This window comes from Plecotus auritus (assembly GCF_963455305.1).
Source record: "Plecotus auritus genome assembly, chromosome: 14".
Taxonomy (NCBI): domain Eukaryota; kingdom Metazoa; phylum Chordata; class Mammalia; order Chiroptera; family Vespertilionidae; genus Plecotus; species Plecotus auritus.
In genome coordinates this window covers 365,115-381,450 of record NC_137780.1, presented here as the reverse complement: position 1 = coordinate 381,450, position 16,336 = coordinate 365,115, and the positions used below count along the sequence as shown (strand labels likewise).

At 58.9% G+C, this 16,336-nt stretch overlaps 1 protein-coding gene across 2 annotated transcripts in view; it reads left to right on the top strand.

Moving 5' to 3' along the window:
- Positions 1-16,336, top strand: part of PPP1R12B (protein phosphatase 1 regulatory subunit 12B) — a 66,219-nt gene that overhangs the window by 5,348 nt on the left and 44,535 nt on the right. For both annotated transcript variants that reach the window (XM_080650966.1, XM_080650965.1), the window contains exons 2-11: positions 7,966-8,096; positions 8,964-9,082; positions 9,873-10,032; positions 11,103-11,247; positions 12,166-12,240; positions 13,017-13,096; positions 13,659-13,795; positions 14,236-14,354; positions 14,835-15,035; positions 15,579-15,661. In XM_080650966.1, coding sequence (XP_080507092.1) covers positions 7,966-8,096; positions 8,964-9,082; positions 9,873-10,032; positions 11,103-11,247; positions 12,166-12,240; positions 13,017-13,096; positions 13,659-13,795; positions 14,236-14,354; positions 14,835-15,035; positions 15,579-15,661 — 1,250 coding nt within the window. The remainder of the gene's footprint in view (positions 1-7,965; positions 8,097-8,963; positions 9,083-9,872; positions 10,033-11,102; positions 11,248-12,165; positions 12,241-13,016; positions 13,097-13,658; positions 13,796-14,235; positions 14,355-14,834; positions 15,036-15,578; positions 15,662-16,336) is intronic.

Sequence of the window (16,336 nt, the reverse complement as noted above, 5' to 3'; positions counted from 1 at the left end):
CAGGGACAGCTGCGAGGCGGGCTGGGCACTGACGCCCCGGGCTCACTCAGGATGTCTAAGCTGGGAAGGGCGGCAGGCGGCACAGCCACGCGCTGCTCAGTGGTGGTTCCTGGATGGGAGTCACTTAGGCCGGAGAGAAATGAGCTCCAGATGGGGATGGAAACGAGACGGTGCAGTCCCTGTGGGCAGAGGGTGTCACGGTCCACCAGGGTCCGAAGCTCTTAACCCTCTCGGTACTGTCCTTTTCACCACTGGCATTCTGATGAGCCCCCGTTTCTTCCACTCAGGGGCCTCCCGCCCTCACCTCTGCCAGGTCTCCACGCCAGCACCTGGCCTCTAGACCTCACCCCAGCACGGTGGCCACTTCCGGAGCGGCGTCCCTGTCACGACTGCGCCAGCAGCCCAGGCTCATGTTCCCGTGCAGCTGTCGTCCGGAGACTCAGTCCCGGTGGGGCTGCTCCCGGTTGAAGCCTTGGGATAAGGTGGAGCTTTTATCAGGGCGCACGGGCCTTCACTGCGGCCACCCCGTCGGCCTCACCCTTCCATTTCGGGGGCTACAGGAAGCCGTGGCCCGGTGGCTGTATGTCCCCCCGTCTGAGTCGAACATACCAGACTGCACAGCATCCCAAAACGATCCTTTTCCTCCTCAGACCTTCTTTGTGCTGTTCCCTCTGCCCGGACTTTCCGCACCCCTGCTTCTTCAGCTGGCCGATTCCTTCTCCTTCCTAACGGTGAACGGCGCGTCACCCCGGCAGAGGTAGTAGGGGCTGCTCACTGGGAAGGAGAAGGCTTGGTGCAGTGTGATTCCCATGGTGTGTGGGTACGTCTCCTGCACCACTGACAGTCGTCGTATGCCTCTCCCTAAGGACTGGGTCGGGCAGAGCACGGGCCTCGGTAAGCGTGTCTCACATGAGTACATGGAGAAGCGCTCTGAGTCCAGGAACATTACCCCGATGAGTCCCTAACCTGTGCCTTGGCCACGTGAGCCCGTCGGATCCGGGCTGCCGTGGCTCCGCGGGTGCTCTGCCTGCGCTAGCAACAGACTCGGCCTCCGGCCCGTGGCTCTGGGAGCAGAACCAGTCCGTAGCTCTTACTCGCCCCTCCTCGCCGGCTCCCTGTCTTTTCTTTCCTGCCTTAACTTACCTTTTCTCTTCCAGGCAGACCCTGACAGTGGTCTGTTGGCATCTACTGAGGCCTACACAGTTATTTCACATCCAGAAGCTTTGCCCTTCCTTGTGAGGGGAGGGGTGTCCCTGCTGACGCGTGGAGACTAAACCCGAGGATAACAGGCGGAGGAGTGATCATAATAATGGCTCAGCTGACAGTTACTGAGCACCTAACCCTGAGCCTGGCACTGAGGGTCTGTACACACACGAGCTCCTTTGTAACACCATGAAGTAGGTACTGCGGTTGCTGTGGCAATCGTACAGTCGAGGAAATAGACATAACTAGTTCCAAAAACACAAAGCCACTAATTAGTGGGCCCGGGTTTGAACCCAGGAAGCCTTGCTCCATGGTCCTCCCTCATCGGCAGTGCCCTGCGCAGGGACGGGTATGTCACCGTGTACCGGCATCTCCTGCCGTGGAGGCCTCTGCATGTGCGGGACATGGCAGGACGTGACATGGACTCAGTCCTCAGCTTCGCTCTGCAGAGCCCTGGATGAAAAGGTGCTGGGAAAACAATAAGCTCCTGCTTAATCTCTCCTTTCAGGGATGGAATATACAGGGCTGATTTGCACTTTCTGAGAATTTAATCTGCCCGTAATTTATTTGCGGCTTTTCTTCCTCGGCTAACTCAGATCCCAGAATTGCCTGCCTTCTTCCCAGGAGGCGTGAGGACAGTGCCGACCCCACACCTGCCTTGGAGCTCTCGGCCGGGCGCTCGTGGCTCGTGAAACACTTGTTTGTAGGCACAGGGTGCTCTGGGCTCAGTAGGACCGCCCTCTCCACGGGACAGCGCTTTGCCCTGCATGCCAGTTTGGCAGCAGAGTGGACCTTGGGGGCTGTGGCTCAGACAGGTAACCAGGCTACACGGAGGGTTCCAGCCCAGGCTCACGCCGATAAGCAAAGGGCATCCAGAACGCTCGCTGTCAGGGGCTTGTGCTCTGCATTTGGTCTGTCGGAGTGGGCCAGCTCAGGGCAGCCAATTGGGACATTCCTCCTGGGAGGTCATTGGCGAGCTGGGCTAATGTCAGTGCCCCCTATGGATGCTGAAGCGAAATTATTTTTAGGAAGAGAGTATCAGGAACCAGAAATGTCCCATGAGCCAGGTGGCATCCTGAGCTCGGCCTGAGATCGCGCTGGGTGCCTCTGAGTGGCAGGTAGAAAGCATGCGAGTGGTTAGCAACTGGATCCGTGTCCTCAAAGAAGCCAGTTAACTCCTCGGGCCTCTGTTCCCGTCTGTAAAAGAAGTCCTCATGCTATTGCTGCAGCCACCACACTCTTCCTTCTTTTCACAGCTTTGTTTTAGCATAGTTTTTGCAAGGACCCTCTTTTGATGGAGTCGGTTGAGATGAGTCATTCTGTCACTCAGGTGCCTCGCTCACAGTGCAGACTCGGTAAGGAGGTAGCTGCCGCCAGGGCCCTCTTAGTTCTGACAGGTGCTGGGGACCCGGCTGTGGGCACTCTTGGACCCAAGAGAAACTCATGCTGGGGGTTCACCACCATTACCAGGCCGAGTTTATTATTCCTCACAATTAGGGTATCCGTGAGGAACAGAGTCGAGTGTGGAGGGTGGGACTGGGAAACTTCTGTTTGAAGAACTGTGGGCGTTGAGTAGATACAGCTTTCGTTTTCTGGGCCTTTTTCCACCTACCTTCCTTGTCTTGACTTTTTAACTCTGCCTGGGTGACAGGAGTTAGACCAGCTGTGCCCCCTACCTGTGCCTGGTGGGGTCCAAAGGGCGTACCTGGAGGACAGCCCGGGATGAATGCTGGGGCGGGGATGGTGCAGGGAGCAGAGGGTGAGGGCTGGGCCATTTCCAGGACCTTCTGCTGGGACCCAGAGCGCACACCTCAGATCTGAATGGCGTCCCTGCTCTAACGCCTAAGCAGGTGTTCGCTGGCCTCAAATCAGGAATGCTTGCAGTCTTAGGGACAATATGCCGGTTTACTAAGAACAGAACCTTCGAGTGACACTCCCTGGAACCTTCTGTACTTCTCTGTCTCTGGGCTCTCTCCTGAAAGGCACGGGTCTGTGTCCCGGGCCACTGACACCGAGGACACGATCAGACCCACTGCTCCCACCCTCTCGGGCCAAGCTGCCTGTGCCGGGGAGCTGAGCCTTTCCCCGCTGACTGCCGGTGTCGCCTGGCCCGTGGCGGCACTGCTGTGCGATTCCCGCTCGGGAAGTGGTGACACTGTCGTGATGGGAGTGGACAGACAGGCCCGGGAAGGATGGATGCACACACTGGGCCAGTCCTTGACCCTGACCGCGAAGCCCTCATGGGGACATCTGCTGACCGCTGGGTGGACTCACTGTTACCCTGTCTGATTTACTTGTATAAATTCTCGTCACAGGCCGAGGCTCCCTCGTTGGAGCACGAGGGCTTGGAGCTTAGAAATGTGGTCCCAGTGAGCGCGTCGATCAGTGCTGCTCCTCGTGTGGCCGTCAGCCCTCCGCCAGAGCGCGCTCAGCAGAGTGCCTCAGGGAAGACAGGTCCGGTTTGGGGGGCATTTGGTATTCTGGCTAAAGACGGATAGGGAACAAGCCCTAAAACTTTCTATAAATGCAGTTGCCTTTTAAAAAGTGGTATAATTAAATTTTTTAAGAGACTGGTCTTTATTAGCAAGCCCTGCCCGCGGCTCTCCTGCCCCAGCCCAGCGCAGGCAGCCAGTGTGATGGGAAGAGGTACCAGCGGTTCTGCTTACAATGTGTGCACCAGCTGGGCTGAGGCAGAGGGGGCCATCTGGGTGGAGGGGAGGCCCTGCGAGGTCATGCCTCCCAGGCGGCGCCTGAGGAGAAAGTGGGATAATTAATTTTGACCACTTGTCATTTGGCGAAGAAGGGTGAACCCTGCTGTGGTTTTCATTTCTGCAGGAGCGAGGCCTCTCCCGCGGTGACTTCCCTTCAGTGCCAGGGGCTCCGTGTCCGTGGCTTCTGCGAACCCACTTGGTGGCTTAAAACCGCAGCCATGTACTGGCTTGTAGCCCTGGAGCCTGGGGTCTGAAATCGAGGTCCTGATGGGCTCTCCCTCCAGAGCCCCGGGAAGGTGGTGCTCTCTGCCTCTCCAGCTCTGGTGCCCGTCGGCCTCTGTGGCCACATTCCCGCCTCCTCTTCTGTCTGTGTCAGCCCTCCGCCCCCCGCCTGTCTCTTACGAGGACACTTGTCATTGGATGTAGGGCCCACTTAGATAATCCAGGATGTGCCCATCTCAAGATCCTTATTATATCTGCAAAGACCCCTTTCCAACTCGGTCCCTGCCCAGGCTCGGGGATTGGGACATGGACCTATTGGGGGCACCATCCAGCACACTCCAGCAGTGGGAGGTTGATGCATGGGCGTGTCCAGGGGCAGCCGTGTGCAGGTGGGGGCAGCCGTGTGCAGGTGGGGGGCAGCCGTGTGCAGGTGGGGGCAGCCGTGTGCAGGTGGGGGGCAGCCGTGTGCAGGTGGGGGGCAGCCGTGTGCAGGTGGGGGGCAGCTGTGTGCAGGTGGGGGCAGCCGTGTGCAGGTGGGGGGCAGCCGTGTGCAGGTGGGGGCAGCCGTGTGCAGGTGGGGGCAGCCGTGTGCAGGTGGGGGCAGCCGTGTGCAGGTGGGGGGCAGCCGTGTGCAGCGCCCCCTGGCCGGGCCACCTCCATGTGCCGCAGGTCTGGGCGGCATCGGCCTGCGGCCTGCAGGGAGGTCTGGGCCATTCTGGATGACTGGGAATCAGCCACATGTGCAGGAAATGGGACTTGCTGTGCATTCGAAGCCCATTCTTTGATTCGACAAACGTTGGTGCCCAGTGCTGCTCTAGGTGTTGGGCTGCAGGGAATACATACCCAGCACAACTGGGAAATGCTGAGCCTTTCGGGGTTTGGTGTGTGGCTGATAAATGAAATGAATTATGGTCTCTACTGTTTTCTCTAAGCATTTAGGGTTTTCAGTACAAAACTAAATTATGTAATTTGGGGGATTATACAAATTTTAAATGGCTGAAGTTATATATGTTGTTATTTCTGAGTTACATAATGGTCAGGAGGATGTAGGACAGAATAGTGGAAGGTGTGGAATGGGGGTTCATTATGAGCATCATCGCCACCCAGCACTGTATCAGCCGTTTGTTGAAATCCAGGCAGGAATGGGCACGCACACGCGCATGCACACACGCACACACATGCACACGCACGCAGTGTGTCACCTGCCTGGCACCCGGAGCTGGGTTCTGTGGGGAAGGGAGTCGCGGCGGATTCTGAGCCCCAGCAGCAAGGTCAGCGCCTGGAGCCGGTGGAGGCAGAGGCGGTGACAGTTGCGGCTATTTTGGGAGCAGAGGAGCTCTGTGTCGTGGGCCTGCTTCGCAGTCCCAGGTTGAACTCTGGCACCCGTCAGCCGGCAGCCACTGTGCCTTCGGTACAGAGCATGTCGGTACAGTGGTAGTCGTGGCGCTCTGCCCCCTGTGTTTGCTGAAATCCAGTGTTTTCCTTGGAGATAGCTGGTCATTGCCAAGGAAATGGGGCGTGCTCGCTGAGGAAGCCTCGCCCTGCTACCTGACAGTGTCTCTGGACAGTAACGAGTTCCATAACAATGCGGTTGTGTTTTCTTTCTTAAGCGTAGAACAAGGTGTTACTTTGGTAATGGTCTGTGTCTTCACAACAGAAGGAAATGGACATGAGCCACAGCAGAGGGGATGGGTTAAATGTACAGAATCATTTCCTGTGGATGTCCGGAGGGACATCAGGCCCTCACGTAGCGCCTCTGCCTGTCAGGGAGAGGAAAGACCCGCCCACCTGGGGTCAGTGCAGCTCTGCGTCGGGCAGGTGCTGGGCCCATGGCCCTGGACACGGTTGTCCGGACGAGTCGGGGTATCCCCCGTGCTGTCTCGGGGGGTTGGCACACTGCTTGGGGTTTTCAGGGATGTTCCGCTCTCCTCCATGGCTTCATCCAGTTCCTTCTGAAGGCAACAGGAGAAGAGAAAAGAACAGCCCGGTCACTCCAGGCCGTTTCTGTTGGTGGGTCTCTCCAGGGACGGTCCTCTCAGCTTAGTCCTGACACATGCCTGTCTGTTCTCGGAGCTCCTGGACTTAGGATCCCAACGCTGGGCATTTGAGGAAGTCCCTGAGGTCAGACTTAACAAACAGGCCCCCAGTCCTGCTGGTTCAAAGACATTTTAACCAACTGCCTCCGCCCTAAGATACTGAGGTGGGGTGGGCCGTGACGGGTGAGGGTAAGTACCGTTTGTGCTTTTTCCTGGGGAGTTGCTATTTGTTAGACTATTGGCTTAAAAACAACAGTACCAGCCACTGTTCCACCATGTATCTCCTTTCTTCCTCCCACAATCCGTGAGGCAGGTGGTCCCATGCTGTAGATGAGGGCCTGGCCCAGCTTCTCCTCCTCACTCTGAGGGACACGCGCTGGCAGAGCTCGACGCAAACCTGAGCCTGCCTGCCCCTGGGCTGTACTGAGCAGCGCGTGGCCTGCCGGTGGCGCAGCGGGCATAACCCACCAGCGGCCTCCTTCCTGTCTGTGATGGCCCTGGAGAGGGACATCGCCAGATCACCCTGTAGACAGACTGGCTGTGGTCGTTCTCTGAAACGCCTCACAGTGTTCTTATAGAAATACCGGCACAGACTTGATGTTCATAAACCCAAAACTGACCCTGGCCAGGAGGAGAGCTAACGTTGTGCTGGGGGAGAGACAGAGAAGGAGGAGAAGAGTGAGAGGGGGGAGAGAGGTTTTCTCCCGTGGCATGCCCCACCGGCCGGGCTCATGTCAGGCCCTTGAACGCGCTGCCATCACCTTCAAAGGGCAGAGAACCATCTTGGAAAAAGGGCTTCCAGAAGGCTGCTGGCAGCACGGCGCTTGGAGCGGAGGCTCGAGACTGCTCTCAGCGCCAAAGGCACCTTGCCGCCAGGCGAGAAGCAGCGCCCAGCGCTCCGAGCAGGTCAGGGCTCGCTGGACATGCTGACACGGGAGCTGTTACCTGGGCAGAGCGTGCTGACCTCTGGGACACTTGCTTCTCCCTGAACGTCGCTGCCTTTTTGAAGAGTACCCCCGTCATCTCTTCACTTGAAAGTCTTTCTGGACGGTTTGTAGCGAGGCGCTCTGCAGGGAGCAGTCATCTACCCCATGTTACTATAAGTCACACATTTTAATTGAAGTAGCTGTATGCTTTCAAAGACAAAAACCAAGGGAAGAGTGGCATTGCTCTGTGTCCTCACAAACCGCTGGTGTCTGGGTGCCATCTGCTGGGATGCGCATTAGGTAGGATGACGACCTGGCTCCCCTACGGCGCCTTGGAAAGGGAGGCTGCTCAGGAGCCCGCTCAGCAGTGGGGGTCCTGTCCTTGGGGGCTGACTACATGCCTGAGGAGCAGCTTCTTAACTGTGAGTGGCCATGTGGGATCTGAAACCGTGTCGTGAGCTTTTCTGACTTGGTGACCTTAGAACCCGGAGTCTGACTTGCGCTGAGTGGGTCTTTCCCCGGGTCTGCACGGCGGACTGACTCGGTGACATTAGAACCCGGAGTCTGACTTGCGCTGAGTGGGTCTTTCCCCGGGTCTGCGCGGCGGACTGACTTGGTGACCTTAGAACCCGGAGTCTGACTTGGGCTGAGTGGGTCTTTCCCCGGGTCTGTGCGGCGGACTGACTTGGTGACCTTAGAACCCGGAGTCTGACTTGCGCTGAGTGGGTCTTTCCCCGGGTCTGCGCGGCGGACTGACTTGGTGACCTTAGAACCCGGAGTCTGACTTGGGCTGAGTGGGTCTTTCCCCGGGTCTGCGCGGCGGAGCCGGCGAGTGCCGGCCGCGTGAACGCTGGCTTCCCTCCGCAGGCCTGCATTGACGAGAACTTGGACATGGTGAAGTTCCTGGTGGAGAACAGAGCCGACGTGAACCAGCAGGACAACGAGGGCTGGACGCCCCTGCACGCGGCGGCGTCCTGCGGCTACCTGAACATCGCCGAGTGAGTCCTCCGCTGGGGAGCTGGCGCTTCGTCCACAGCGCTCTCCGTCAGTCATAAAGGCCTCTATCGGCGACGAGCGAGGAGGGCAGGGGCTGTTTTCTCCGGGAAATGTGTATTGAGCTGATGGGTACTTCTGAGCCTCCGGGTAACTGTAAGGGTTCTCAGGGGTAAAGTAAATATTACTTCGGAGGTTGATACTTACTCTCGCTCAGGGGTAAGTGTGAAACTAAAGAGGTTTTTATTTTTTATTCTAAAAAATGGTTTGGACCCTGGCTGGTGTGGCTCAAAGGTTAGAGCGCCGGCCTGCGGACTGAAGGCTCTCGGGTTCAATTCCTGGTCAAGGGCACGTGCCTCAGTTGTAGGTTCAATCCCCGGCCCCGGGGCCGAAGGCAAACAACCGATGTGTCTCTCTCTGGTCGCTGTTTCTCACAGCCGAGAGGGAGGGGAAGTGTCGGGCAGAGGGAGGGACTGAGGGAGCAGGGAGGACCTTCCGATGGTGAGAGCAGCAGAGGCCTCAGGAGCCAGCGCCTTGCACATGACAGTAACGTTTACTGACTTGCTGAAGGGCCGACGTCTAACGTAGGTGGTGTCCTTCTCCTTTAAGTGCTTGTGAACAGTGTAGAGCTCTGAGCGTCATTGGGATCCTCACTGGCCCAAGAGCACCTGATCGTGTGAAAGATGAACTAGACGTGAAGTCACACGACCGGAGCCATAACCTCAGCCCCTCGCTGCCTCTGTGACCCTAAGAAAATCAATGGGCGCGTGCGAGCCCGGTTTCTTACACGGGCCTCGCTCCGCATCGAGTCTCGCGCATGAGCATCAAAGCACGAGCGACAGGTGGTGTTAACGCTGGTCTCGTCTGCACAGGTACTTCCTCAGCCACGGAGCCAGCGTGAGCATCGTCAACAGCGAAGGGGAGGTGCCCTCTGACCTGGCGGAGGAGCCGGCCATGAAGGACCTTCTTCTGGAGCAAGTGAAGAAGCAAGGTAACCAGGCTCAGACCAGCACCCAGGGAGCCATCATGGTCACGGACGGGGCCACCTGTGTGCGCAGCGTTCGTCTTCGGTCAGACGTCCAGTGACCCGCGTCCAACCTCAACTGAGCACGGGCGTCGGAAGTTCGCCAGGATGGCCCTGGCTTTGTGGACGTGACTCCTGGTGCCCTTCCCTCTTCCCGTTAAACGGCCGTCACGGGGTGTGTGCTCCTTCCCTGGCGGAGCGCAGCGCCTTTCCCGGCGTGACCTCGGAGAGGCCAGCGCTGGCCCTCCACGTGTTTGCAGACTGCCCAAAGCCGAGCACGTTTCATGCCGGCCCTTAGAACATATGGGGCCGTGTCCCAGGGCCGTGTCACTGCCTCCCGTGCAGCTCTGTGTCCGTGCCCCGGAGGAGGCGATGCTGAGTCTCCCGCCCAGCGTAGGCTCTTGGAGCCTGGTGGCGGCTCAGATGTGTCCTGTGGCCTTTCTGTGTCTGTTCCCTCGTCTGTTCCAGGGGGAGGTGTGTCTGTTATCACCTAGACACAGCAGCCCCTCTGGTCTTGGTGTGCTTGGGCTGAAGACCACTTGGGTGTGTCCCTAATGGGCCCACCATCACGCTGCATTCCTGACGCTGTCACACTGATAAAGCTACTGCTACCTCACACTTGCCACTGCTCTGTAAACGGAGATGAATTGATGGGTGCCGGCCTGTGGCTAACAGTTGCCTGTGGTATGTTGAGGACGTGTTTGAGTCTAAGGGTGAGTGGCTGTGGTAACGCCGGCATCCTGTGTGGCTCCCACAGGGGTGGACCTGGAGCAGGCGCGGAAGGAGGAGGAGCAGCAGATGCTGCAGGACTCGAGGCAGTGGCTCAACAGCGGGAAGATCGAAGACACCAGGCAGGCTCGCTCGGGGGCCACTGCCCTGCACGTGGCAGCCGCCAAGGGCTACTCCGAGGTCCTCAGGTATGTCAGCCACAGCGACCATGGTCGGGAGGTGGGGACGAGAGAGACAGGCCTGGGACGTGGGGGGATGAGAGTTCCAAGGTGGGGGTTTCTCTGTGTGGCCCCCCTGACCTGCAGTCTCTTACGTTTGCTGGTGTTCACCGTGGACACCCAGCCCCGCCGTCCCCCAGCTTCATGCGGCCTGTGAGACGGGAGCCTGCCTGAGAGCGGCCTTATGGGCCTCTCCCAGCTCCGGGATGCAGTGTTACATCCCTGCAGCCGCCCCTCTGTCACACGTCACGGGGGACAGATTTGAGGCCCTTTGGTCCGCTGGACAGACAGTTTCTCTGGGCTCCGTGGTCTGTGATACGATCCGGAGTGTGCGGTCCAGCTGCAGTCGATGGCCATCCCTCTGGACGGGCGGAGTTTGGGTCCTGCCTGCTTGTGTCCACACGCTTCACGTGGCTCTCAGGATGGCGTCACGATGTCAGGTTCAGCTGACATGGGTTTCTAGCCGCGGGCAGTCATGCTCTGCTCACTCCTGACACCATCTGGAGGCCACAATGTGGGGACCGGCATCAGCCATGCTGTTTCCTCGGGCGACAGGACCTGGCCCCAGGCACTTAGAGTGACGCCTACTGTTCGTGAGAAGCCCTGCGGGCCCTGGGCAGAGTCGGGGTGTGAGGGTCTGCAGTGAGCGTGGGGTGTCCCAGAAGTGAACCGAAGCCGGTAGGTGACGTGCCCCGAAGAGAATCACGTTCTCATTTGAGGGGCCACTTCCCACTCGCAGGCGTAAGAAAGCCTGCACGGTTGGGAAGACAGAGAGCACCCGGTGGTGTCGTGGGCTTTGCTAATGAGTTAGGTGTTGGCATCTCTCAGGTGCACTCTGCTCCAGACACTGCCGTGGGCGGAACACACATGTGCTGGGGCGTCCCGTGTGCCTTCGGGTGTTGCCTGTGATTGGGCCTCAGTGTGTAACCAGCTGGAGCTGTGCTGAGGGGAGGAGAGCCTCACCCCTGTGCCGCTGGGAGGGGCAGTGTCCTTGGCAGGAAACGGAAGTGGGGTACACAGGTCCGTGTGGTTTCTCTCAGACTGCTAATTCAGGCTGGCTACGACCTGGACGTGCAGGACCACGACGGCTGGACGCCCCTCCACGCCGCCGCGCACTGGGGCGTGAAGGAGGCCTGCTCCATCCTGGCCGAGGCCCTCTGCAACATGGACGTCAGGAATAAGCTGGTGAGTCCACCGGGCCCCCTGTGAGGGCAGCAAGACTGTGCCGGGCCTCGGAACAGCCGCCCAGAGTCTGGCCAGGGGCGTGGAGACACGTCTCCATGGCCATTATCAGCACGGGGGCTTGCTGAGCCTGCAGCTCCAGCGGCCGCCTTCTGCTTCTACTAAAGCCGTGGTCGGAAAACCGGCTCGCGAGCCACATGTGGCTCTTGGGCCCCTTGAGTGTGGCTCTTCCACAAAATACCATGGCCTGGGCGAGTCTATGTTGAAGAAATAGCGTTAGAAGAAGTTTAAGTTTAAAAAATTTGGCTTTCAAAAGAAATTTCAATCATCGTACTGTTGATATTTGGCTCTGTTGACTAATGAGTTTGCCGACCGCTGCACTAAAACAAGCAAACAGGAATTTGGTTGAAATAATGTTACTCGCTTTCCTATGTCTGCAGAACTTTAGGAATTTCCTGGCAATCCAGAGGCACGGCCCTTTAAAGAGTGGGTGTGCCTATCTGCCTCCCCATCTCCAGATCTGGTCTGTTCTCCAGTTGGGGGTTTGGGTCCTTGGCTGTGCTGGTGTTGCCTGGAGGAATCGTGATGTTAGGGACATGCCAGGCCCTCCTGAGGCTTCTGAGAGCCCCTGTGGAACTTGTCATACAGTCAGACCACGTAGGAGCAGGTCCAGGGAGAGGCAGGAAGTGTCCGAATGATGTGGGCATTTCCTCACTGCTGTTTACAAAGTGTAAGCTCTCTCCACAAGGGCTTGCTGTTTCTCTGTGATAAACGAAGGCCTGGCCGTAACGTAGAGCCGATGCGTGAGGGAAGCAGCTGGTGCTGGACGCAGAGGCGGGAGTGACTGCTGGAGACGGCTCTGGTGGAGTCTCGGGACCACTCCTGTGTTTTCTCCTGGTCATGGCCCCCTCTCTCTGCCAGGGCCAGACGCCGTTCGATGTGGCTGACGAGGGCCTCGTGGAACACCTGGAGATGCTCCAGAAGCAGCAGAGTGTGGTGAGTCCCCTGGATGCTGAGAGGGTCAGAGGAATGCTGAGAGGGCCCAGGGGATGCTGAGAGGGTTGGGGGGATGCTGAGAGGGTCGGGGGGATGCTGAGAGGGCCCGGGGGATGCTGAGAGGGTCGGAGGGATGCTGAGAGGGTTGGGGGGATGCTGAGAGGGTCGGAGGGATGCTGAGAGGGCCCGGGGGATGCTGAGAGGGTCGGGGGGATGCTGAGAGGGCCCGGGGGATGCTGAGAGGGTCGGGGGGATGCTGAGAGGGCCCGGGGGATGCTGAGAGGGTCGGAGGGATGCTGAGAGGGTCGGGGGGATGCTGAGAGGGTCGGGGGGATGCTGAGAGGGCCCGGGGGATGCTGAGAGGGTCGGGGGGATGCTGAGAGGGTCGGGGGGATGCTGAGAGGGCCCGGGGGATGCTGAGAGCTGTTGGACAGTCTCAGTCCATACCAGGCATCTCAGTCACTTGCTCTAGTCAGGTCTGTGTTCTGGAGAGGGCACCTGTTCCCTCCGGACACTCAGCAGCCTGTTAGAAGGAAATATCCCAGAAACCCCGGTGGTTAAAGTTCACTTGTTACAGGAACACCTTCAATCAGCTGAAAGTTAAAGACGACAGACTAGCCGTTAGCCTTGTGTTCTGGAAAACGAACGTGGCTTGTTCAGGTTCTCCCCTTCCCTTTGGGGTGTTGGTCTTGTCTTCAGATGCCGGGGCTGTTTCGAGTTCTCATCTCTGCTGGTTTTTACCAAAGATCAGCCTCTTGGCTTTTCTCACTTTGCAGCTTCGAAGTGAAAAAGAGACGCGGAATAAGCTCATTGAGTCGGACCTGAACAGCAGACTGCAGGGTGGACTCCTTAAGAAGTAAGATGTTGGGAGCCTGTGGCAGTGACACGCTGAGTGTGAGGATTTGCACAATAAGGAAACTTTGATTGTAGCCCAGTGACTTTTGAACATGTGGGAATGTTTGTGGGCAGGGAGGGGCGTTGATACGTGGGGAGACGCTGAGGGAATGAATCCACATTGTGCAGCATTTCTTGGTCCCCAGCTCAGGGGTCCCAGGTCCCAACCACCACTCCGATGGGCCGTTCCGTGAGCTCAGGGACCACCACCCCAGAGCCAGCAGGCTGCCCGGCGTCATAAGCACTGAGTAACTTGTTAACTGATTTCTGTTTACCTGCCCGGCAGTACCCAGGTCCATGGCCTCTTTTCTGTTAGAATGGCTAGAGCTCCTAAGTCACACTCCACCGCCAAACAGTAACCCTTGGTGTGTCAAACAGGCCAGGACTCAGGACGCAGGCAGGGGAGGGTTCGAATGCCTTCCTGTTGCTGTGACCCAGGCTCATCAGCGCTCACCCAATACCCGTGAGTGCGCTTACATAGTTGTCGTCTCTGAGTGACACTCAAACTGTCTTCTGTGATGTAGCAAAGAGAAGATGCTGTATGGGGAAGAGACGCCCAAGTCCCACGAAACGGAGGAAGAAAACAAGGAGTCCAGCAGCTCCAGCTCAGAGGAGGAGGGCGAGGATGAAGCGTCCGAGTCTGAGACTGAGAAGGAGGCGGGTAATGCGGACGTCCCTGCCCAGGCCCTGTGTGTCCCGGTGCGAGGCGTGCCCTGTCCGAGGGAGAGCCGGAGTCCTCAGGGCCGAGAGGGGGCCGAGATGTCCCTTTGCTAGTGAGAACGCAGCGGGGAAGGCGGTGAGCTGAGTTAGAGCAGCTGTCCTGGAGTCACGGGCCCAGGTGCCCAGCGAAGTCCTGAGTGGGGGCCACCTCTCCGACGCTGGGTCTCGCGGGGCTCACTTGGTGCCTCCCGTGACCGTCCAGTGGGGAGGCCCGTGAAGGGGAGGCTGGGCAGAGGCAGCAGCTGCTAGAGATTTCATCCGTTTGAGGCCAAGCATGCATAGCTCTAGTCTAGGTAACGGGTAAACCTGTTCTGTTAGCAGGAAAGCACATGCATGAAGATGAGATTTTCACACGCGCACTTGTGCTTCCTGTGTCTTAAGCCACAGATCAGAAGCCAGAGGCCGTTGTCAACCATTCCAGCTCGGAAAGCAAGGGCCCCGTCCTAGAGCAGACACCAGCCCCCACTCAGAACACCGCCTCTGTCTCCTCAGCCAGGAGGGTGAGTATTGGGGATTAATTTGGATATTATGTTTCCCTCGACTGCAGTAACATACAATGAGAAAAGCCTTAAGGATACATTCTTGCAAAACAATAAAGATACATGGCTGCCCTAACAAAATACGCAGATTGGGTGCCTTTAAACAATGGTAATTTATTTCTCAGTTCTGGAGGTGGGGAGCCCAAGGTCAAGGTGCCAGCACATTCGGTTCCTGGTGAGGACGCCCTTCTGGCTCAAAGATGCCCCCTTATCTTGGGTGTCCGAGCTCCGGAGACAGGAGCGAGTCTGATTGTCAGAGCAGCCCCATCGGGGCAGGTGTGTGGAGAGTCTGAGGCTCTTTCTGGCTCAGAGATAGAGGCAGCCTCAGGGGAGCGTGGTGTCAGTAGGCGAGGGCAGGGCACTGGCCCGGAGCCTGTGGGGCCTCCCCAGACTCCAGGCGCAGAGGCAAGCGGCCCTTCCTTCCCTTCCCTTCCCTTGTAGCTCGCCAGCCTTTTTAACAAGCTGGAGGAGCCCAAAGACGAGTCTCCTTCCTCATGGCGCCTGGGACTGAGGAAGACGGGCAGCCACAACACGCTGAGTGCTGTGGCCGACGCCCGGGAGGCTGCGAGGGACCGGGGCTCTGCCCTCTCCCGCTCGGCGTCCAGCCCTCGCATCTCCGCTCTGCTGGACAACAGAGACAAGGTACGCCCCGGCCCAGGCAGCCGGCTCCCACGGGCAGCGGCTCGGGGCTCACACGGAGGAAAGGCTCAGCGTCCCGCTTCCTCCTCCGTGTGGTCGGGCCGGCTCCGCAGGCCGCTCGTGGCGACGGCCATGATGAGCACAGCTCCCTCACTGTTGTCCAGCCCCAGCCTGGCCCTCGGAGCCCTGCCCCTGGGCTCGGGCCGGGGTCGGACGGACAGTCCTTTTGTCTCAGCGGCTGCGCGTGGTGCGTGCAGCTCTCCTCTGTATCTCATCGTCCCGGCTTGCCCAGCAGAATCCTTTCCCTGACGTGGGTTTTACAGTGCTGGGTGGGGGGCGGTTGGTGATCACACACAGAGGGGTGCTCGAGGAGACGCTGTCTGCCTTACATGGGAATAAGCCTGTGAGAGCTGACCCTTTGTAACAAACCCCGCTGCACGTGGGACCGAGCGGGAATGAGGTGGTGGGTGCTAAGTGCTGTTCATCCCGAGGGTTATCCCGTGTCCGTGGGGCGTCTGCCCTGCGCGTCACCGTCTCGTTTTGCAGGAGAGAGAGAGCAGAAGCTACCTCAGCTCCCTGGTGCCCCGGAGGCTCAGCAGCACGAGTGACGCCGAGGAGAAGGAGAACAGGTAACAGCGAGGCTGAGGCAGCCCCCATGCCAAGGGCTCCTTGGGGCGGCTCCGCGGCAGGCGCTGCAGCGGCCGGGGCTCTGGCTTCCCAGGTGCCCTGGCCCCTCGCCCCGGCCACCCCAGGGCAGCACTAGCAGGATTGCTCTGTCACAGCATCGATCAGCTCCTAATGCACAAGCAGATGAAGTCTCCGTCCTCCTCCTCAGTTACAATGAGGCGCCACTGAGGACCCCGCCCTAGAACCTCTCAGGTGTGGTCCTCCCGGGCATCACGGGCACGTGTCAGAGACGCAGACTCGGGCCCCACCCACACCCGCTGAGCTGGAAGCTCCATTCCAACAACAGTCCAGGCGGCTCAGTTGTGTGGGAGCCTGGGAGGGGCTCCGGAGACTTGGCTCCTGTAGCAAAGGCCAGAGGTACCCGTGTGGTCAGCACCGAGCCACAGCCCCTCTGGGCACGGTTCACTGGCGATGCCAATGTGGCCACAGCCGGCCCTGCTCTTTCCTCTTTCCCTGCGACCTCTTTCCTCCTCTGTCCCCTTCTCTGCCTCCTGCTGGGGACAGGTTGGCAAAGCTTTGTAAAGGAGGAGCAGAGTCCCCCCCGAGGAGAGGGGGAGGGGCCTTGGCCCAGGGCTTGGCCCAGTGAGTCGGCTTTGAAGTTGTGAAGGGGCAGCAGG